Source organism: Pollicipes pollicipes, unplaced genomic scaffold, assembly GCF_011947565.3.
Source record: "Pollicipes pollicipes isolate AB1234 unplaced genomic scaffold, Ppol_2.1 Scaffold_3447;HRSCAF=4054_pilon_pilon_pilon, whole genome shotgun sequence".
NCBI classification, from domain to species: Eukaryota; Metazoa; Arthropoda; class Thecostraca; order Pollicipedomorpha; family Pollicipedidae; genus Pollicipes; species Pollicipes pollicipes.
Genome location: NW_023596297.1, coordinates 10,156,167 through 10,179,109, shown reverse-complemented (window position 1 = coordinate 10,179,109; position 22,943 = coordinate 10,156,167). Strand labels below are relative to the sequence as shown.

At 53.1% G+C, this 22,943-nt stretch overlaps 1 protein-coding gene across 1 annotated transcript in view; it reads right to left on the bottom strand.

The window, feature by feature from the left end:
* The window catches only part of LOC119091601 (E3 ubiquitin-protein ligase TRIM33), a 28,786-nt gene extending 6,414 nt beyond the window's left edge, over positions 1 to 22,372 (bottom strand). The window contains exons 1-11 of the mRNA XM_037214409.1: positions 22,341 to 22,372; positions 17,606 to 17,811; positions 16,877 to 17,073; positions 16,396 to 16,485; positions 12,608 to 12,753; positions 10,888 to 10,998; positions 10,505 to 10,699; positions 7,473 to 7,576; positions 5,705 to 7,239; positions 763 to 1,016; positions 373 to 547 (exon numbers count right to left, since the gene is read on the bottom strand). Coding sequence (XP_037070304.1) covers positions 373 to 547; positions 763 to 1,016; positions 5,705 to 7,239; positions 7,473 to 7,576; positions 10,505 to 10,699; positions 10,888 to 10,998; positions 12,608 to 12,753; positions 16,396 to 16,485; positions 16,877 to 17,073; positions 17,606 to 17,780 — 2,982 coding nt within the window. The 5' untranslated portion in view covers positions 17,781 to 17,811; positions 22,341 to 22,372. The remainder of the gene's footprint in view (positions 1 to 372; positions 548 to 762; positions 1,017 to 5,704; positions 7,240 to 7,472; positions 7,577 to 10,504; positions 10,700 to 10,887; positions 10,999 to 12,607; positions 12,754 to 16,395; positions 16,486 to 16,876; positions 17,074 to 17,605; positions 17,812 to 22,340) is intronic.
* Between the last annotated feature and the right edge of the window lie 571 nt (positions 22,373 to 22,943).

Here is a 22,943-nt window from a genome sequence, read left to right as displayed (position 1 = left end):
GTCGAGTCGTTCATATCAAGCGTTAGTGAGCGAGATTTCCATACATAACGGCCGTCATTGGGCTCTCAATCAATGCTGTGCACGGTGTGATGACGTCATCAAACGTGACGCATTGAGAAACATTAACTAAACGTAACCTGGGTCTCTCCTCATTTCCTGTATTGGCGCGAGACTGTGAAGGCCATAGTTAAGGGCTTGCGCGTACGAAAAAATTATCATGGAACAGCGTTTCATAACCGTATGGTTCAAATAAATCGCCAGTTGTTACTGCCCATATCCTACATCCTAGCTACATAACTGCTTTTTATTACTGCGTGATAGCTTCGTCTGCATGGGCGGGTTCACATGGGCCCACAGTCCAAATCCTCTTACCGACATGGCCTCCAGGTTTTTGAAGTACATGGACGGATAGTAGGCTGCATAGAGCTCCATCAGCAAACGACGGGCTAACGTCATGTCCTCCGCGTTCATCTGGTCACCGACGCGCCGCTCCATCGGACTCATGGGGGTCGGCATAACGCGGCACATCAGACACTGCCACGGCCCGCTGCGGACAAGAGGATCACGGCCGTCAAACGCGCCACCGACACATGTCTACAGCTGCCACCGCAAGTGCTGGCACATGGCGACAGGCACAACGCTACGCGAATCACACGACGGAACAACAGAGCCGTACGAGCCTCAGCCGGACGGGAACGCTCTCAGCCAGCTGCAGCGCTCGACGCTCAATCTGCTCACCGGCCGTCGCTCCGGCGGGCTCACCTGTCTGAGTCGTCCGCAGGACCGATGTAGCATTCACGGTGGAAGGCGCGCTCGCAGTGGTCACAGAGCAGCAGCTCGCCACCGTCCCAACACAGCACGCAGTAGCTGACGTTGGGGGACTGGGGGCCGCGCTCCGGCGGCTGGTACAGCATTTCGGACGAGAAGCCGATGCCGCGCGGGTCCTCCGTCGAGTCCCACGCCAGGGCGGCATCACCATGCAGCACCGGGTCGGGCAGCTTCACTACGTGAGTCAGCTGGGTGGAGCCAACCGACAGCGCCGTTGGCCGACCCCCGGACGTTGATGCCCCCGACTGGTGCTCGCCGACTGTCGGAGGCGGGTTGGCAGGAGCACTGGTGGTTTTCTGCCGCGTACTCGAAATGCCCTCCACCTCTTTAGAGGCTGGAAGCGGATCAGGCGTGTCACTGGAAACAGCCCCAAGTAGACCCCGGTTTTCCGCGCAGCTCAGCGTCTGCCTCGCGCTCTCAGAGATGGCCCCCGTCTGTTTCAGGTGCCCACAGGACGGCTTAGTTGAGTCCAAGTCAGCGGGGATCTTCTCAATCTTTCCCGAACTGCTAGGAGCGAGTTCGGTCTGACCAGATCCACAGGAAGCAGATCCAACCGTAACAGTGGACACAGAGACGGGTCTGGTCGGACCGGAGACCACAGGAGCGTGTCTGGTCTGACTCGAAACTTCAACAGCGCCTGTAGTGGTGCCTGCAGTAGCTCGGGCCTCATTAGGCCCAACATTTCCCGGCAACGCAGGACGTGGTGCTGATGTCACGCTCCGTGCCTGAGCAGTGACACGCTCCGTCCCGCGAAGCAAAAGTGATGGAGGACCGCATGACGGGAGAGGAACAGAGCTACGCCTGTCGCTTTGCATCCTATCGACGGGTCGTCCAGCAGGGGGCTTGACACGCATCGCCGAACCCTGTCCTGATATCAAAGCGCCTTTGACCAGGGGTTCTCGTTCCACTTCTGTCCGATCCTTCTGACCGGACTTGACCAGGGCCTCCTGATCAGACTGCGTCTGGTTAGCTCCACGTTTCGCCGGCGCCCCGGACGATGGGACCGCAGTCGAGTCCGACACCTCCTCCGTCGATCGCGCGCCCGGCTGACTGGCACAAGTCGTCTGTGAACCTTTAGGTGGCGCTGCTTCGCATGGCTCCCCCACACGCTCTGTTATATTTGTCGAATCGTCCACACTTCCGCCTTCAGCCGACTTGTGCCGCCGGGCCGGCGATTCTCGTTCCCAGCCCGGAAACCTTGGCCTCTTCACTGCTGCTGCAAACCCTCTTCCGTTGCAGGCTCCTGCTCCTGTCGCCCCAGACAGGCCGCCTGCTCGAAACTGCCGCCTCGCTTTTCCGCCCGCCGCATGGAGGGTGTTTCTACCGAGGTTCGTGTCCTCTTGCCATCCTGGAGAATGTCTCCGCCTCTCCCCATTGGTTCCAAATCTACCAGCGGATCATGAACGACTACAGGCAGCGCAGGCGGATGGGGCAGCAGGACGCCGTTGGATGCTGTCGGAGCTGTGATTATGTTTGGCATGGTGATGGTAATTGGCTGCGCGATGAAGGGCTTCCCAAACTGCAAAGCCACTGCATCACTGGCGGTCGACAAACCACTCGCCACTGACGCTGATGGCTTCCCGGACTGCGAAACCACTCCACCACTAGACGTGATAACCTCATCCGTCACAGTTGCCGAAGACGCGATTCGACGTGTTTTGGCCTTCAGCTTTTCGTACGTTTTCGGCGTCAGCGTGCGTTTGACTGCGCATGTAGGCGATACTTCTGTAGGGATTGAGCCGGTTGGCCGCATCTCATCAGTGTTGACCGGCGTTGGCGACTCGGCAGATGGCGGCTTACTGGGGACAACCGGGGCTTGCTCGCATTCAACAGCTCCTATGATACTTAGCAGCTCGTCAAGAGGGTCGGCTGAGGGCAAGTGACCCAACGCCGGCATGCTGTCCGTGGAGCTGGGTAACGGTGAAGCCTGGACGCTGCTGGCGAGGTCCAGCGCGGAGGCGTCCGCATGAACACGGGTGAGGGTGACATCTGGCGCCGGAATTTCGACTCGGGGCCGTGGGGGATCCTTTTCTGACCCGGCAGGCGTCGAGATGGACGGTGTTGTTACTTCGCTGTTTTCCTTCCTTTGGGCCGCTTCAGAGGATGTTCCCTATAACAGAAAGCAATAATGAGGGATTAGGTATATAACTGACGGGAGTCTAAGGGTCGTCCAATCTTGTGTGGTCGAATGGTACCAACGACGCATATTTCACGACTGGGCCATAGAGACCCCATGCTAAAAGGTCTCTCCGGTGTTTCTGAAAAGCTGCCTGATGAAGTTTACTTTGAATATGCGGGATCAAAAACCACGTCATAGCACTTCTCTTCGAGCTTTAAGGCAAGACGTGAACCAATCCACACGCTGCAAGGCACGGGCATGGGATGAAATTTCATTTCTATACATCCTTTTGGCAGGATGCGCTTTTCTTGAGTCCTGGGATCAGGGACGTGGTTCTAAAAAGAAGTGTGGGAGGAAGGGACTTAGGGGGAAATCGCCGGAAAGGTCGCGCTTGCATGCGCCGAAAACTCAAATACAACATTTGTTAACCCATTCACAACGGAAGCAAAAGGGGAGCGAGCACAAAACAGAATGTATCATCATTGTCTGGATATGCGGCAAGATTACTTAAAAACAACACAATCTCACCAGTCTTGTGCCCACCACCAAACACTCTAGGACTGTCCAATACTAGTCCTTACAACTACTCATCGCCACAGCCCGACCACAGATGTCGCTAACTTTGTGCTGTCGACTACTGGTAACCATCGTAAGTCCAGTCTTAATCCACGATCCCATTCTTTTTACTGTCAGTACCTGCTGCTGAAAACTTTTCTGAGCCCAAAGTTCTGTTACTCTGGTATACGCCACCAGAGTGTTACTCCAAAACGCACAGCGGAATCTCCAACATGAAGCGGCATCAAAGTTCGTGTGCAGAACTTCACCTTGGGGACGAGTACCCCATCATTTCGTGAAACACAACTATTAAATTTGGGGCAGCCTTGCAGCCTGTCCACCGAGGTAAAGAATCAAAAGACACTTGTGGCATTACCCACGAGTCCCGTCGATTACAAGTTGTATTAGGAAACATGCCTGGTAACTGACGTTAAAACACAAATATTGCGAAGTACAAGCCTGCTGATCCCATAGAAACAGCGTCGCCGTCTTTCTGGTCGTAAGAGGGAACCGGCTGTTTGATTTCAAGTTAGATAACGCCATTCTGAACTGTATGAGTACGGTGTCCAAACGGGGAGTCATCAAAAAGTCCACCTCCGCAGCGTGCAGTGTTCAGACCGTCCAGGATAGCACCATCCAGTGTTCATAACGTCCAGAAAACGTCCAATTCCGTGCCCATTGGGGGCGTTCATTCCTGGAACTCCGTGCTAGGATAGAAAAGTCCAGAGATGAGCACCCTAACCACTTATCACCATATCACCACCGTCCCTCTGCGGCACAAACTGCACCCGTCTCAACTCCAGACTGGTGTTGCTGGACCCCAAATTCCACACTTCGGACGTTCTGAAGCGTAAAAGGAAGAAAGCGTTTCAAGATTAATGAAGTGGATGCCGAATACAAGCTCACGATTCTCCCCGCTTATTCAGCTTATCTATCACAAACCAGCTCGGTGACATACACTCGACTCCGCTGTTTAGATGGTGAGTCAACAGCGCATTTAAGCGCGACACGTGCGTGGTGTTTTGCGTGACGTTTGGCAGGCAGCTGAACACATCCGCAGTCAACGTTTGCTTTTCTTTTGCTTCCTGGTAACTCGCAACCAGGAGCGTGGTTCCCTATGCAATCGCAGGGGTTTCACACAGCCCCCCCCCCCTCCCCCCGCCGTAGCTTGGGGTGCAGCCTGCAGATTTGTGAGGAAGTGAGCCAAATTTGGAGATAAACCAGTCCGATGACATATTATCACGGTACTCTTCGTTGCATTTTCATCGCTCAGCCAACCAACTTATTTTGGTAAACTACGCCCGTTTAAAGCGTACTTGGTCGAAGAAACGAATGGTTTGCAGGCTGGGCCAATGAACGTGCCTCACCAGGGAGTAGTATCTGGATTAACCTGATAAGACAGCCCCAACCTCACTCTTGGAGAGAAAAGGCATGTAGAATTCAGAATAAGTCCCGTTTGCAGGAGCGTGTGAAAAAATTGTAATTGGAGGAGGGAGAGGAAAGTCAAATAAAATCACTAACAATATGGGTTAACGTGCCGGGACCTGGAGATACATACGCGCGCCTACCTGGCGCAGACACCAAATCAGTCAGCCTTACATATCTGTCATCATTTCCTTCAAAAAAAGAGAAACATCACCTAAACATACAGTAAATAACGGAACCAAATACCGCAGAGAATCTTATCCATAGCCCACAATACTAAACAGGTGCTTTCCACGAGTACCGTGCAGCTTCTGCTGAATAACCAGCTATTTCCCATGACACGAGCCAAGGATCAAAATTTTGACTCATTTAATGCGCGTGCTGCCAAGGGCGTGCTGACGCGGCGAACTTTGCGCGCTCAAACAAAACGTCCATATCGATGCCCAGTGGTTAAACTGGGCAGCACTGTACTGCATGGCGTCACTCCTCAGCTGAGGCGGGCGAAATCGGTTCCGGTAGCTCTCTATCGGGCAATATCCCAACTAATAGGTGAAGGGTTGCGAGGAAGTGGGGCGGTAACCCAACCTGTGGATCTCACGCACGCTGTTTTTTCATGAACACTGGACTTTATGAATCCTGGACTTCATGATTCTTCTCTGTCCAGGGGTTTTGGACGTTTTCTGGATGTTATGAACGCCGCACGCTGCGATTCTGGACTTTTTGGTCACTGAACTTCATGAACTCAGGACGTTTCAATACGCATCCGTCAAAACCCACCTGGACGGTTTCGTCCGTATCCTGGTCAGCGGAGAGCTTGCGCTTCCGGCCCAGCCGCACCCGGAACCTTTTGTCTACACATATTTCGCCAATCCGGGACGGCAGAGGTGTGGCAGGGTTGTGCCAGGAGATGGTCGGCTCTGGAGGCTCCGGCTCAGCCGCTGCGCGCTGCACCGCTGCCGCGCCTTCTCGCGCCGTCTGTTGCCGCTCGGAGGATGGCGACGCCTCGTTTTGAAGAGCAAGACAGCGATGGGTCTGAGCTGGTGCCGCCTGGGGCTGTGGCGCCTGAGGCTGCGGCGCCTGAGAGCGTGATGCATGAGGCTGAAGAGCCTTCTGCCGCTGCACTCGAGACTCAGGAGCCTGTTGCCGCAGAGCCTCAGCCTGAGAAACCTGTGGTCGCGACGCCCGAGGCCAGGCTGTCTGAGACTGAGGAGCCTGAGGCTGCCGCATCGGTGTTGGAGACAACTGGTGGCATGGTGGCTGAGGTCGTGGCACGCTGTTTGACATCTGTTGTATCTGCGTTAGCACCTCTTGCACACCCGCAATGGGCTGAGCCGACGCCGGGACAATTACGGCCCACTGAGTTGGATTCCCACTTTGAGTGATTGTCCCACGGGACTGCATGGAACTGAGACCAAGAGGTGGTTGTTGGGCGTGATTTGTCTGCAATGATGTCGACTGCAGCCCACAATGCGGCGGCATCCGCTGCTGCTGCTGGTGACCGTGGTACTGGGGGACATATTGTTGCTGTTGCTGCAGGGTATGTCGCTGCAGCTCTTGCTGCTCCCTTGGCTCTTGCCCACGTTGCTGCGATATCGGTATTATCCAGGAATTCTGCTGTTGGTCCGTGGACTGCCGTCGTTGATGAGGTAGCTGACAATACGAATCAGATTCCTGCCGCTGCTGCTGTTGTCGCTGCTGCTCCTGCAGCTGGGAAGGAGGATGAAGTTGAGATGGTTGTCGGTAATGCGGGTGACTTTGTTGACGGATCAGAAGCTGCTGCACATGAGACGGCGGCTGCTGCTGTTGGTCGCTCTTCTCAGTGGGTGCACGCAGAAGCCTTGACAGCTCACTAGCGGGTGCACTGGGCGTCACCTCATCCGCCGCCATGCCTCTGTCCAGCCGCACTGCCGCGTCTAGGTCCTTCGCGTTCAGCAGCGATGGAACAACGTCGGCTGTCGGCTGGCCCGCCGTTCCGGCATTGGGCTGGTCCGCTGGCAAGGTCTGGGGCTGAACTGCGCCCGCCGCGCCCTGCAACTGGCCCACGCTGCTCACTGTGTTCGCACGGGCCGCCGTCACTGTCTTGTGTAATTCCTGTATCAGCCTGTACAGTTCTGGCCGCATGCTGCTTGACTGACATATGACGTAGAATAGGCCCTTCATGTACTCTACGCCAAAATCCGAGTTGGTGCGCAGTTGTTGGTCCATGACCTGGTGTGAGATGCTCAGAAAGCGTCTCATAAGATTTTTCTCCATTGCTGGCTGAATACAAATTTCATCGTCGTAGAGCAACATGCCGAACATGTCTCCAATTCCTGTAAGGAACACATACTGTCAGATGTTGCTTGGAGTGTCTACATGATAGGAAAGCTTGTCACATTTCAAATTACGCATTCGTTCACTCACATACGTACACGTTGCTGGCCAAAAGGATGCTGAATCCTAACGAACGGCTCGTGGCCAGTCCCGGCACTAACATAACCCTCACTGACGAACTCAGAATCAGTATGGATATCTCAAAGTGACACTGTATGCTACAGGAACTCACTGTCAAGAGGCATTGACCGGTGCATTTCCAATTTGGGCAGTTTCTTTTCCAGTCGAGTGTTGATGTCGACACTTTGCAACCGTTTGGCCAGGTCGAGAACGTGTCTGTAAACAGATGAGACGATACGTTCATTCCACCTAAGACACTTCATATGGGACACACGTAATGTTGCCGCGTTACGCCCTCCGTGCTGCCAATTCTCAGTCGGACGCCATCCGGTCGGGCGAGGTCAGCTCCGCCCAGTCACCGCAGCACCACGCCACGTCGCAGCAGCACCACGCCACGTCGCAGGCCGTCAGCGCCGATGTCACAAGGACCGGTCCCTGCTTTGCCAGTGGCCACATGTAGCGAATGCTGCCTCACAGTGTTGTGGGTGAAACAAATCGACAGAGACAATAACCTTCGCGCCCACCACTTGACCAACTGCCCGACAAGACACCTCTGATGCTTGGCGTGCCCTCAACCGCGCTGACCTGGGGGATGGGGCCAGCGCGCACGGAGAAAAAGTAAAATCGCAACTAGGCTTAAAACCCTACTAGGCTTTCCGTTAAGCCGCAGTATCGAAAACAGAACAGGTCAGCTAAGCGCACATGCCATAAACGACCTTTGCAAAACAGCGCATAAAGCGTTGTACACTCGAAGGCTACCCATCCGTACACTGACCTTATGCACCAGCCCGACTAGTTTGCTAGCATCGCATAGTCATCTCCATCTCAAACTCTGAAACCCCGGACGTCTGCACCCAATCTCGCCAAACGCCAACCGTACTTCGCCGTCTTCAGTTTCCGGCCCTGCTATCCTAGAAACGAATGCTGACGTCCGGTTGTTCCCTTGGCCCGAACCTTGGCCAGCTGCAGATTCTTAACACAGCTTTACGCTGCACCGGAGTATACTGGCCGGGTGAGCACCAAAACATCAACTTCGTTATCAACCCCCATGGCCACCTGCACTAGCCCGACCGTGCTAGTATAAAAGCTTTTCTTGAAGGGAAATTATATAACTTAGTTTTACGGCATGCTCGACACCCTCCTACCTCGTTGATCTTCTATGTTACGGCGTTCAAACTTGTAAATGTTGTTGTACATACTTTCGAAGCTGCAATTTCGATGCCTGTCAAGCCTTGGGTGTTTTAACTAACCGTCGGTCCAGTCGACAGTGAAGGCAAAACCTGGGATTGAGTCAGGTCTACTTCCTGAACGGCCTTTCCGCCGAACCGCATGACCTTGTCCGCGGTTCAATGTCTCATCTGTAACAAAATATCTCTTGCGATGTCCTTAGCCGTGCACAGTAGTGTTTAGGTTCGTGTTCGGCTGGCTTATATGTTACGTCACAGGAGTCCGGATTGTAGCCTCCAGGCTGGTTGGGCCACTTTCAGCTATCTTTTTGGGACGCGCTCCGTCGACTGATCCATTCTGTGGGTTACCTCGCCCTCGCTTCTCCATGCTTTGCATCTGTTGATCTACTCTGCCTTACGTCTTCTTCGTCTGCGGTTCCCTCATCTGGCTGGCTCTTGCCCAGCGAATTTGACGACAGCCCTTTATGTCGCAATTGGAAGCGCCTCGACTTAGGCCAGTTCTTCTTGCTGGAAGTGGGGAAGGGGCTTATCTTGGCTAAAGGGTCGTCCCAAACTGGCAGGTTTTTCACGTGGCGCGGCATGAAGACCGGCCGCTGTGTCTGGCACAACGGTGGCGGACACAGACCGCTAAAAAAGCGTCGAATTCAAAAGGCTTTTGAAACAAATTGCGTGAAGCAGCCTTCTAGAGGCATCCTGGTGATGTAAAATTCACTTATCATCATAGGTGTACTCATATCAGAACAATTTGGCTCACATTGGCCCATTTGCCTAAGTTTGGCTCATTAAATGCGAAATATTCCTTGGCGTCCCTGGCAAGTTGCGGCCAGTTCCGGGTCACTGCAAAAAAAGCACAAACCAAGTCTACTTTCGCATCGGGCGGCACTACAGAATCCACTGACATCAGGAACAAGGCCTAGTAAAAAGTATTTAGGTGGTCAGAAGGGAACAGCTGAATGATGAGGGGGAGGGAGCGAGACCCCCTTAAAGAGATATGAAGTGGCTCTCATGATTGACACCATCATTTATGTTTCGTAAATTACACTCATATCCTGTTCAAATGGCCAGTGATTTTATAATGATCGTTTCGTAAATCATATTCCAGTGCGGAAAAGGAAGATGCTCGCAGATTGATGGTCATTCCGCGCCATTGGTATACAATGGTTGGAAAAGGGCGGAATATAATTTATGGTTTCATGACAGACAGTCGTGAAACTACGTGATTTCGTGAAATAACGAGTCGCCAATGGTGTGTGGTTTTTCTTTGGGGGGGAGGTGGGAGCGCAGTGATAGGAATGGTACGTTTTTATACGCGGGACAGCCGGGAGCAATTTACGCACAGGGCTAGTGTTATGTTAATTACCACTGGAACAAGTAGAGAATGCTTCCCCTCCCCCCCCCCCGCCTTAATATATTCATAGTCATACTGATTGAAGTGGCTCGGTGATATCAACCCCGTGTTGCCTCGGACAATTCCCTTTAGAATCAGAATCCGGTGGAAATAAAGTCCCGATGAAACATCTGTGAAACTTGACAGGAACCTGCTTACATCTCCACAATTTGCAAACATTTATAAAGTATTTGAAAACGTTTCCGGCTGGGCTTGCGAGCAAATGTGTGCGAGCCGGCGTTCACGGACCAACACAGCTATATAGGCATGCACTGGCGACTAAGCCACGCACACAATGCCCCCTTCTTTACTTCTCTCGCTGGCTACCCGTGATGGAGCCTTTTTCTTGGTATGTTGCGATGGGCATTATGTGAAGCACTATTAAAACATGGCGCCCGAACTTTACAGAGACATACGTAGGCGTAGTAGGTCTTACACAGATAACGCCCATTCCTACGCTAAGAAGACCCGTTTGTGCTGTCAATGCGTTTCGGTGGTCTTCACTGCCATCTGAAATTCGACGCTCTCTGGGGTCACGCAGTCGGCGGGCGGCGCGTGCGGCCGACTCACCTCGCGTTCTTGACGAGCGTCAGCGGCCGACCGTTCTCCATCAGCTGCTGGGCGAAGCTGTCGAGGTGCGCCAGCCTCATCTCCATCAACTTTGCGGTGTTCAAATGGCTCAGCAACTCGCGCTCGTACCCGTCGTACTGGTCCTCAGTCACTCCCAGCTGCTTCGAGAAGAACTCGGTCACGCGTGCCTGGTACCTGCGCGAACGGCAGCCGGTTGGTACGGTCCGTGCACCAGAGCTGTTAGACGCCCACGGCATTTCAACAGTGGTAGAGCTGCTTCTAAACACAGGAGCGGCGGCCGGCAATGGAGACATCACCGAGAAAATGAGCTGCGCTAGCTGCTGGGCGCTGCGAAACAACGTGGTGGATAGGGGTTTACTTACTCCTCGAAGTGTTTGACAATGCCCGTCATTCCGGCCCTTTTAGCAGCTCCTGCCTCCTCCAGATTTGCCTTCAGGCTATTCATTCCATCCTGAACCTTGCTGCTGAGCCCCCTACAAGCAGATCCGACACAGTTAGCGGCCACATCTTTCAGGTACACGTTGCAGGTGCGGATCAAGCCATGCCCATCGTGCAAACACCGTGGAGTGTAATTTTATGTTGAACGGAACAAATCACGTCGACCTTACGAGCACGTCGACCTTACGAGCACCAAGCCGAGATCACTCGACTCATTTCGGGAGCCTTGTAAACAATGTGGGTACAGACACCCATCAAGTCTAGGGCTGAGCGATACTTCGCATTCTGTACTTCCGAGGCAATACCGATAAACTCAACCGAGAAATAACGTACAAAAAGAACGATGATGTGCCTTCTTTGGGGGAGGGGAGGTGAGTGTAGGAGAGAGGAGAGTATTTAGAGTATTGAGAGGGAGAGAGAGAGGGAGAGAGCGTCTAGGAGACCTCTCCCCTAGTAGGAGGGGAGAGTTCCGATTACCACGACTGGTCTATCACCTTACACGACACCGAAGTCCTCGCAAATCCGGCCAGAAGAATTTGAAACTCGACAGAGGCTAAGGCTGGAGGCACGATAGGCCAAGGAGGCAGTATACACAGTACTGGCTGATAACCCCATAAGCGAGCTAGGCTTAAAGCTTAAGTTCGGCACGGCTCCCAATTCTACAAAAAAGTTCCCAAATATCCAGGAGATAAATAAGAGGAAGCTGTAACACCGCGATACCAGAAACCGGCTTCCTCTCTGCACCATGGATTTGTTGGCCCATGACCGCGAGCGGGCGAAAATGTGAATGCACGGGTTACAACTGGGGTGAAATCAGTGTACACGTAACAATCTCTGTGCTTCCATAACCCCAGAGCGTGCTGTGAATACTACGCCTATCGAGCCTGCGCCACCGCTTAACGTTCTGTGTTGAATCCTAATGTGAGTGAGAGGCTGGTGATATGACGGAGAACCTCACCCACCGGCTGGTGATACGGCAGGGAACTGTCGGCATCCAGGCGCAGCAAGCGCTCCGTTCGGCCCAGCAAAAATGGCGGGTGTAGCGCTGCGGAAGGGCGCTTCGGGCTGCTGTGGCCAAGTGTGGTGGCATGGACGGGAGGGATTGAAAGGCGCCTGCCCTGATGTTCATGCGTAAGATGGAAACGACAGTAACGGGTATCACGTTTTCGGTGGATGAATGTCACGTCTTGAGACCATAGTGAAGCCCATTCTGACGATGAGAGAATCCCGATTTGATCAACCACACGCCATGAGTGCCAAGAACGCCGACAATGCTTGCCATTACCAGCCCGATTTAAGGCATTCACTGCATGCCACCCAGACGGCGGAGGCCTACCCAAGAAATGGCCATTCGGCCTGAGCACATAAAACCCGCGTCGCGCGCGGGCAAGGTCCGCGTCCACAGCTTGAAGACGTCGAGCTCAACCGCGAGGATCACCGCAGTCCGGGGCAAGGAATCCAGACAACCGGATTTCTCAAACCCGGATGAGAAGTTTGGTCCCGAAATCTGCACAGTCCAGGGACGTAGGGCGAAGATGGAAGGTTAAATGTTGGCGGGGTGCGAGGCCAGGCAGCACAAGTGCGTCTTGACACTGGGCTATACCGCCTCAGCTGCTTATCCGAAACAGGTGAGGCGCATCTCACCTCATGTTGTCCAGGCAGGTCTTTAGTGTATTCTTCACTTCCGCGTCCTTTTCCTGCAGCGTGCGTGACTTGTGGGAACGGTGGGAAAAGAGGATGCAGTCTCCGCAGCCCACTGTGCGACACGTATCGCAATAGTTGTCATACGTCTGCAACGCGCGTACGTTGTCAGGCCTGAGCTCCGGGCACCCTGTTCGGCGCAGTGTGATGCGATACCACAGCGGGGGTTTGCCGTACTGGATTACACGAACTGCTCATCGGAAATTGTGAGCGAGTGAACGGTGCAATGTGAAGGAAAGGGAGGGAACCACCCAAACCGGACACTATCTAAAGCACCCGTGGATGATCCCACAGCGGGAGATACCAGAATGGTGTATCAAGAGGAACTGCATGTACGACGTGTGGCAGGCCCGCTGCACTCCGGTAACGAAGAGATGCCAAAGCATCTCATGAACCTTAGATTGGAGGACATCACCAGGAATGTCATCTATTGGCGCAACGTAGCAACGACAGCTCTGCCACGCCCAGAACGGCTGGCCGTCATCCAAGCAACTTCTGGACATCGACCTGCGGCCCTGCTGGGGGGATCCGCGGAGACCTCTCTGCCGTTGACAGCGTTTTGTTGAAAGGTTCCGGGGAAATCGTACCGCTTGCTGCTGGATCTCAAAATCTTGGCACCCTCCACGCGGCTAATCCAGGAACTGGGCGGATGAAGAGACGAGTCAGACAGACTAGTGGGCAAGTCTAGGTTCGGAAATCAAGGAGCTGACCGGCAGCTGTAATGCCTGCCAGCTGCACTGCTCGAGCCATGTCAAGGAGCTGCTGATGACTGACTCTCCACCACCCCGTATCTTTATAGGACATCTCGGCAGACCTGCTCTGTCGTACTGGTCGTCATTACCGAGCCCACGTGGACATATTCTCCGGATGGCCGATCGCTTTTTGCATTTCCAGGAAAACAGTCGAGACGGCCAGCTGATCCTAGTGGTCAGAAAGGTATTCAATTTCGGTATTCCAGTCCGCTTCCGCTCCGACGGAGGTCCTCAGTTCTCCAACTACGACTTCAGAAACTTCCTCAAACGTTGGGGAGTGAGGCTGGAACAATCGACGCCTCATTACCCACAGTCAAATGGACACGATGAAGCAGCAGTCATGACCGTTAAGGCACCCATCCGGAAGACGCGTCATGGTGGAGAGCTCACCACTGATGGTTCCTGTGAGGACCTTCTGGAACTTCGAAACTCGTTTCGGGCTGATAGACGCTCTCGAGCTCAGGTCTTTTACGGCCATCCTCTCCGCTCCTACGTTCCTGCCTGTCGCCGCTCATTCTCCCGTGAGTGACAAACCGCAGCAGCTGAGCGCAGTTCCAAAGCAGCAGCGCTGAAGACCACAGCTGATGACCATTACAACCAGAGCGCCGAATCTCCATCACTTCTGAAGGCCATTACAGAGGTTCACATACAAGATCTTCCCAACAAACTATGGGATTGCGTAGGGACAGCCATTAGTGTTGGTAACAGGCGTGACTACTATCTCAAGGAGCCCAGTGGGGCAGTTTCCAGATGAAATCGTCGTTTTCTCCGCCCGATTGCGCAGAGGCTTAATGAAGCTCGGAAACGGCCGACCCCTCCATCTTGCCGACGTGTTTTCTTCCACCTGTCTCCCGAGAGCAGCATGAGACGCAGTCAACACAGCAGGTGGCAGTCAGACCATGTCCACATCATCACTTCGGTTGCCACGGAGGGGGAGTTGACGTGTTCCTGCCTGGGTGGCCCGCCAGGACTCGCCGGCAGCCACCCGGCGTCGGGTGGCCACATGTCTGAGGCACCGGTTGACCAACCGCGCCAGGGGTACGAGGGCCTCCTAAAACTTTGCTATTGGATAGTGAGTGGTAAGCGAGGATAGCGCGTAGTGGTAAGCGCGTATGATTATCTATAAGGGCACAGTGGTCCTAAAAGACTCTGTTGGAATACACCTCTGCTGGACTGCTGTCTCTCGAAGGTACGTCTACAGACGTAATCACTCCCAAACGGGCAGAATTCCGACGGGACCAGGCATGAAGAGTAGGATGAGTGTGAGATTATATCGATATGTTCCTCGAGCGAGAAGTCCATCACAAGTGCCTTACGGGGTAGTTTTCCTGGTGAAGCGCAAAGTTGTCCTTGGTTACCTTGGGTCGCCTATGCTCGATTCCCCGCAGAAGGTTCTTCTGAATCACACTCTTGTACTACTGACCAGTGACGGCGGAGTTATAAGGAACTGGATTGCTATGGACGGCCCACTCCTGGTCCCAGAAAAATGCGAAAAGGGCCGAATCCAGAAAAATCCCCTACGGACACTTCTACAATAGAAGGGAATCCAAATGTTTCCCGTTCGGACGCATCTTCGGCTCAGAATTTTGTTGAGGTATATACAATTAATATATTTCACGGCTAAAAACGTTGTCCGGGTCATCCAAATGACATCCGAGAAGTGAATAGCATGTACAAGCTCACTTCTCCTTCACCCCGTCGTCCAGCTAACGCAGCATCCATCTGGCGCTGATCCGCCGTCATCGCAATGTTTTCGGTGATAATGAAATGAAGAGTCTGGTGGGAAACGACCCAGATGCTAAGCGATCTCATTAACATCGACTTTTCGGTCTTGTGCGATGAAGCTCTCCACCTGGGAGCATTATCTGCGGTAATTGATGACTGAGGTTGCCCAGCGCGTGGAATGTCATCGTGATCCTACCCACGTCTACAAACACTCGCACTCATCCTCGAACTGGGCTTCTTTTCAGCGCATTATTACTGCCATCAGGTTTCTTTTTTAATTTTATAGGCCTTTCTTTGCACAAAGCAATGGTATGCCTGGCACCGCTTTAACGTGAACAAGCTTATCTCTGCGACTTATGGCAGAGCAGCCTCCAATGCCGACCCACAGAAATGGATGTTTTCACAAAGAAACAACGATTCGTCATACTAGTTATCACTGGCAACACTACCGTGTGTGGCGTCGCAGACACATCCTTGTCTGGTCTGGGGTCTGGCTCCTAGCTCGATGATAACCAACGATGAAATGGACGCGGCGCCATCGCCAGTGCATACGCCGCAACGACACCCAGGACCATTTACACATATGTTCGACATGCTGTTGCGCTTCCACGCAGATCCTTTTTCAAACACAAGCACATGCCACCAGAGCAGTTGGCGACGGCGTGACCGCCAGTCCCGGTCACTCCCGTCCAAGGCGAAAATTTTCCGGGGTCTAAAAAGGCCCCGTAGCCGAACACACGGTTAATTCGTCACACAGCCGGTTGTGCTCCCAGCCATTCGTAACAATAACCTGCTCCTTCCCATCCTTAGCTAACGATTCGTTCTAAATGCAACTTAGAAGGACGGAGAAACAAAATGGAAACGTAGGCGACCTGTAAACGCACATGAACTAACAGCACAGCAAGTTAATATGCTTCCTGTAGAAAAGCGACTGTGTCGCTGCAACGACCACGAACAACAGTCAGTGGTCAGGTGTCACTATTCGCACCGCTGCTGTGAATTAGGTGTCCTGATCAACGATTCGTTCCTGGCTGCCACTTAACATCCAAGCACTCTCCGCCATTTACATTTAAGACTGCAAGCCAGTGGCTGGCGAAACACCGGACAGTTGTATTCATGGTTTCCATCACACAACCCCCATCTTCCGTGGTTTCCGCCATGCAACCCCTATTTTAAAAAATCAATAACGTACCCATATTGCAACCAATCTCCATCACCGGGTCAAAATCATTTTAACTGTCCCAGAACGCCTACCTTTTGATGCTTGGGACACAAATCATCTGTGGCTGTATCTTGATGCATAGCAATCCTGTGGTCCCAAGTTACTCTCGTACGCTGATGCGCCTGCCGGTCCAGAAGGTGCATCACGGTAACAATCCCCACATCCCCAACAAAATTTAAAAGAAACTGAAATGCAATGCAGTACAGCGTCACTACATTTCATGACCCACGTATTTATATGCACGACAGAATATTTGTGAGAGTATGCACAGAAGCCGACAACAACCAAAATGCACTGACAAGCCGAAACATAAACATCATCTCCGCACCAGCATCGAAAACAAAATCTGCAACCAAAGCTCAAGACCGTCGACCAGACGCAAAGTTCGCACCCCCACATCAAATGTCAAAGCCTGCCAACACGCCGCAGATTCCAAGAATGATCCCAAAGCGCACACACTGTGGGTCAGTTCGTGCCGGGCGGAGCAGTATGGGGGGGGGGGGGGGGCCGCACCTGAATACAGACGGTGCACAGGTCGGTACTGCATTCGTCACAGGTGCCAGCTGCGGCAGCTCGACTTCCGCGCTCTGTGCACTGGCCGCAAAGTCGGCTCCCCTGCCCCTCGTGCTGCTGCTGAAGCAGCTCTTGCACCAGCGGGTGGTCCAGCAACGTGGGCGACGACGTCATACATATTTGGCACTCCAAGCCTCCTGCAAAGTAACGGGCATTCAAATTCATCGTGATACGTCCTAAATCTGCACATCATCCACATGGAATATACGTTGTCACTCAAAATCGCAAAGAATGCCATTGTCATGTCTCAGGCCCTGGCATAACGCTAGAGCGACAAACGCTCTATGAAAAACGTCTGGTCGGACTGGCACTCGCATTTCCTCAGTCTGTGTTAAGGCTAAAAGTTTGCAAAACACTCAGCATAAAAAGAGAAATCCGAAGAGCATACAAATGAAGAAAATAGTGCACACTTTACAAACTTTTTCATAACAATATCTATAGCTCCCCTTTCTTTCCACCCCGTATCATAACATCCGAACAAATTCATAAGCATAAAATACAGAGTATGATCGACGAAATAAAACTTAACACAGCACTGGTCAAACATGTTCAGCATATCCATGTCCAGCAACAGTGAGTCAAAAAGAAATGGTTCAAGTCAAGTATAACAGCAAAAGATGACGCGTTTAGTGCTTTTCGCAGGCACACTACCATCGCCTTCTCCCTCACCGGAATTGCACTGCTGCCCACACGGGGCACACACGGTGTGCAGGCACCCCGTTAGCAGCTTCGGCGTGCGCTCCCCGTATCGGAGCAGCACGTTACAGCTGGAACAAGTCAACAGGCCCTTGACGAGAGAGCTGTCGCTTGTCAACTCCTCTTCCATGACCACCGCCGCTGTCATCGCTTCTTTCCCATGACCACCAGGTGTAGAGCTGTAACAGGTACCAACCTTCTTGCAGCTTGCTGGCCAAGAGACACATGACCGCATTGAACTCATCAAAAAAATATGTAGGCCGCATGAGCACCGGATAAGAAAATCACTCAGGAATCCAAGGCGCAGGTCGGGCTGCTGCAATAATGTTTATAGTGGCTGTAGCACGGTCTAGGGGGGGAGGGGGGGGGGCGACCACCAAGCACGGTCGAACTGCACCTCGATCCACTCCCCCGCACAAGGCGGAAAGTTTTGGTATTGGGCAAAACTTCGCATCCAATGTATTCGTAACGCATTTCGTTCGCACAAATCCGCACGGAAATCTTCATAGCGTAATGTTAGACCGCAAATTAGTGTCGCCAACCCTCGCACGGAACTGCGCGTGTTTGCAAAACTCGGATCAATGAAACTTCGAAATCGAGACTTTCGGATGGTGTTTATTTGCACAAGCCACTCTCGTATGAGATTCCTTCTTACGTGCATCTTTTAGTGCACACGATGTCGTATATCGCATGCCTTCGCACGTTAGTGAACTTAATTTTCTCGCGTGCGCAATCGTTTGTCTCAAACACATCGCGATGGGAACAGGAACATCCGCAACCGGTGAGCGTGTCGCACTCGTCACTGTCTTCGGCGACGCCAGAGAAAGACAGCAGAAGTTGCCGTTGTTTTCATCAGTTGACGACCCGGGCCCCAATGCAGTGCGACACAAGAGTGACCACCGGCATCAAGCCCGTTCTGTCAGTCCGGGCGGCAAGGTGATGTCGTCCCGAACTGACGGAGAGGCAATCGCGTCCAGAGAGGGACGGTTCACGAAGATCTAGAATTACTCTGTTGTCAGGTTGCACAGTATATATTGTATCGCCAATGCTCGGGATAGCAATCAGTCATTTCATAGCAGTAACAATCCACCTAGTTATATGACTGATAATATGCCATGAGCCACCAAATAACAGCGACATTAACAATCGCTTACTTGTAGATAAAACGATAAAACACCCATACCATTTCCGAACATAAAAACAATGAACTAACCTCCCGAGACACTCCAGGTTCTCACCCCGACACGTAATGCCTCTCACACATAACACTCGTTGGCGCCACCTATTGCTGACTTCACTCGTCTCAGTGCTGACCTTGCATCGCGACAAGCGTTTTATTTATAGACGTAGTTGGTTTATCATTGCCGACTTCCGTGGAAACGTGTCATATGATACCATGCAGTAGCGAGACCGATGGTTCAAAACATCACTAGCCAGCTCGAGGTTAGGGGCGAGAAAAATGGGCAGTTTTGAGGGACAACGTTCAAAGTGGCCGAAGGAACGAGCAGTGATCTCACATGTGCCACCAGGCACAATGCTGGGGTATTCACCGTTTCCCGGCCTAAAGGTTCGGGATAAGCCCAAGCTGTGTTTTCAAAATTATGGCCGACGTGCTCTGTAAGATTATGCCGCCAACCAGTGCAATGAAAAAGGCGTGAAAATTGAACTCTAACGCGAGGACTGCTACAGATGGGCGGACGGAATATCGGATTGCATTCGTACCGATAATGAACAAACGAACTGTTGTGGGTAGGTGCATATAACCTGGTAGTCAGATGCGTAGAATTTAATGGGAAGCTAGGGAGAACGATGAATTGGTTGCAAGTGTGTGTGCTTCGCGGTTATTGGGTGGATCGTCACTGGGCGGCATTGAGGAGCACATCTATTAAACAGAGAAAGAATGCTGTCTGGAGCAGTCTTTTCCATTTAGGACTATACCAAAAACTATGCGAATTATTTCATCATATCCAGCCCTTGCTTCGATATCTTCAAATGCGGAGCATTTCCTCTAAGGTAACGAAAAGCGCAAGAACTGACTGATCCCGTGGGAGGAGGGAATCCCCATCCACCCACCCAGTGGGCAAATTTCGGCGAGAATCAGTTCCAAATTGTGATAATGGACGTTTGCTTTTGAGCATATCTGAATACAAAAAGAAGAAAGGCCCCATAAGTTTGACAAAGTAATGGAGCCTTTTCTAATTTTATCTTTCCAAGCCTATGCAGCCTCATTCCCACCAAAAGGGCTGTTCTGTGCCCGGCCCTGGACAACGGCATGATCAAAAATCGTGTCGGTGTCAAAAATCACGTGAAAATCAAGATCACGGTCGTGTTAACAAGCGTCATGTCTATCATGTCCAACAGAGTACCATCATCACTGACCTGGGATAACTTTGTTGTGGGTGCAAAATGACCTCAGCATTCGGCGTGCTCTAAAACCCAGTAAACAACAGACAACTTCGCCGTCAATCGCTAACTTCAACACATCAACATGTCGCCTACAATCACCTCACCAGACGGCTGCAGAGATTGGACTAGCGCGATATACTTCTGACAGGATTCCGTCACAGGCCACTACCTAGCATTGCAGGGTTACCTGCGCCTGCCAAATACGCTCCTTAGCCCCCGAGCTGGTACTGTTCGCCTCCACTTACCAAATAAGGGCGTGCGGTAGGGGCTCGAATGCCATTGGCTGAACACCGGTCGGGCCCATGCCTACATTTGGAGGCAAGCGCACGCGCTTCTCCTGATTGGTCGCTTACATGAGGTCTAGCGTGGCCCACACATTGAATTTTTGATAGACAAAAATGATTGTGATATGTTGCTCAAATCGGCGCAATCAAATTCCGTTCACGATGCCCACGCCAACATGCAAGCATGCACCCACATCCTTGCAGGATCCCTTCGTTTTGGACCAATTTCGAAGACAAGCACGTGGATGGTTCTTGATGCTGCTTGACGCGCAGTAATGTTGAGACCTCGCGCAGTAATGGCGCCGGTGTCGCCGCTGCTGTGTGTGCGGCGCTCGGGAGCTCGCCATCGTAATTATGAAAAAATCGAAGGCAAGAGCATGAATCTGCCTGTTTTGTGATTATTTACGATATGTCCTGCCTTAAACACGACGAATGATGTACAGTGATTTTTTCACATTACGTAGGAAAGTATACCCTGACCCATCTGCCTGCTATTTTACATCTCATGATACCAACAGCTGATTCACCGACCTGATTTTTCCAACTACCTTCCGCCCTGTGTCGGCCAAGTTACCGACTATGATATTGACGTGAAGTGGTTGAGAGGGCGTACATTTACTTACAACGAAGTGTTATGGGTAGCATCAACCTGAAAGTAATATGGCAGAGCGGGGGGATCGCAAATACGCCGCATCCCGCAGATAACCTAATCAATAAATCAGCCATCACATGTCGCGCAAACAGTTTCCGCGAACACGTTGGGGGGGGGGGGGGGGGGGCTGCAGTGACGACACACAAAATGACGCTAACAAACAAGTCTCCCCACGAATTTGGCCAACATTCCTTTCAAAGTTGAGGGGGAGCGCTGCACCTTCCCCTTAAAGTGGAGGGGGAGCGCCGGAACGCGGCGGGACTTGAGGACAGAACAAACACCGACGCACATTTCCGCCGCACAACGTGGGGGAGCACGTGGTCGAGCTTACCACAAGCGACTCGGGGACTGAGCCACTGGTCGGACGTTTTAAGTAACGATTACTTCACTCGAATTTGCTCCATATACAATGTGCATTGCCGAATTCAGCGAGAGTTAAGCTCTCCGCCCACTTGGCACAGCCCACGTCCGCCCACTTGGCATAGCCCACGTCCGCCCACTTGCCATAGCCCACGTCCGCCCACTCGGAATAGCCCACGTCCGCCCACTCGGAATAGCCCACGTCCGCCCACTTGGCATAGCCCACGTCCGCCCACTTGGCATAGCCCACGTCCGCCCACTTGGCATAGCCCACGTCCGCCCACTTGGCATAGCCCACGTCCGCCCACTTGGCATAGCCCACGTCCGCCCACTTGGCATAGCCCACGTCCGCCCACTTGGCATAGCCCACGTCCGCCCACTTGGCATAGCCCCACGTCCCGCCCACTTGGCATAGCCCACGTCCGCCCACTTGGCATAGCCCACGTCCGCCCACTTGGCATAGCCCCACGTCCGCCCCACTTGGCATAGCCCACGTCCGCCCACTTGGCATAGCCCACGTCCGCCCACTTGGCATAGCCCACGTCCGCCCACTTGGCATAGCCCACGTCGCCCACTTGGCATAGCCCACGTCCGCCCACTTGGCATAGCCCACGTCCGCCCACTTGGCATAGCCCACGTCCGCCCACTTGGCATAGCCCACCTCCGCCCACTTGGCATAGCCCACGTCCGACCACTTGGCCAAGCCCACGTCCGCCCACTTGGCATAGCCCACGTTCCGCCCACTTGGCATAGCCCACGTCCGCCCACTTGGCATAGCCCACGTCCGCCCACTTGGCATAGCCCACGTCCGCCCACTTGGCATAGCCCACGTCCGCCCACTTGGCATAGCCCACGTCCGCCCACTTGGCATAGCCCACGTCCGCCCACTTGGCATAGCCCACGTCCGCCCACTTGGCATGGCCCACGTAGTAGCCCACGGCGCCCTCGCCCTCGCATGGATGGATTGGTGACTTGACGGCAGTGCGGTCCAGTTTCGATTACTCACGGAACTGCGAGCCCCGGCGCGTGCTCTCCCACCGGCTGCATAGATTCGACTGAATCTATTTTCCTCCGGCGCGCGTGTGACGTCATCGCCAACTGGCATCCGTCACGTCATCCGGCTTGCCACATAGGGCATGCGCCAGGAGACCGGCTCTGGTTGGCCGAAAGCCGGTGAGACTGGCTTCCTTATTTGGAAGCAAACGCGAGCGCGGCTCCCCATTGGCTGTTCACTTTGGCGTTGGCACGTGTCCAAGGGCACATGCGCTGGCAATTATTTCTGGAAGGGCGCCAACAGTTCAACTGGTGCCAGATTTCATGTTGTTTGTTGAGACCTTATACGCGATTTTGCCCTTTTGCGATTGACTGCTCCGATATGACGTAGAAGTGCCAATGTAGTCACAGAGAGCGTCGGTTTTAACGTTGCCGCCGGCTGTCAGTGCTTCAGGCAACAGAATGTACCGCAGTGTGGCACATTGTTAAAATAGGTATGCACATATTCCCCTGAAAACCCGTCACGCGCAGCCATGCTTTCACCACACAGAGCCAGATCGCCTGATCGGACTCCACGCGCATTCAACGCGCCCCCGCGGCCGCGGCAAGGCGGCTG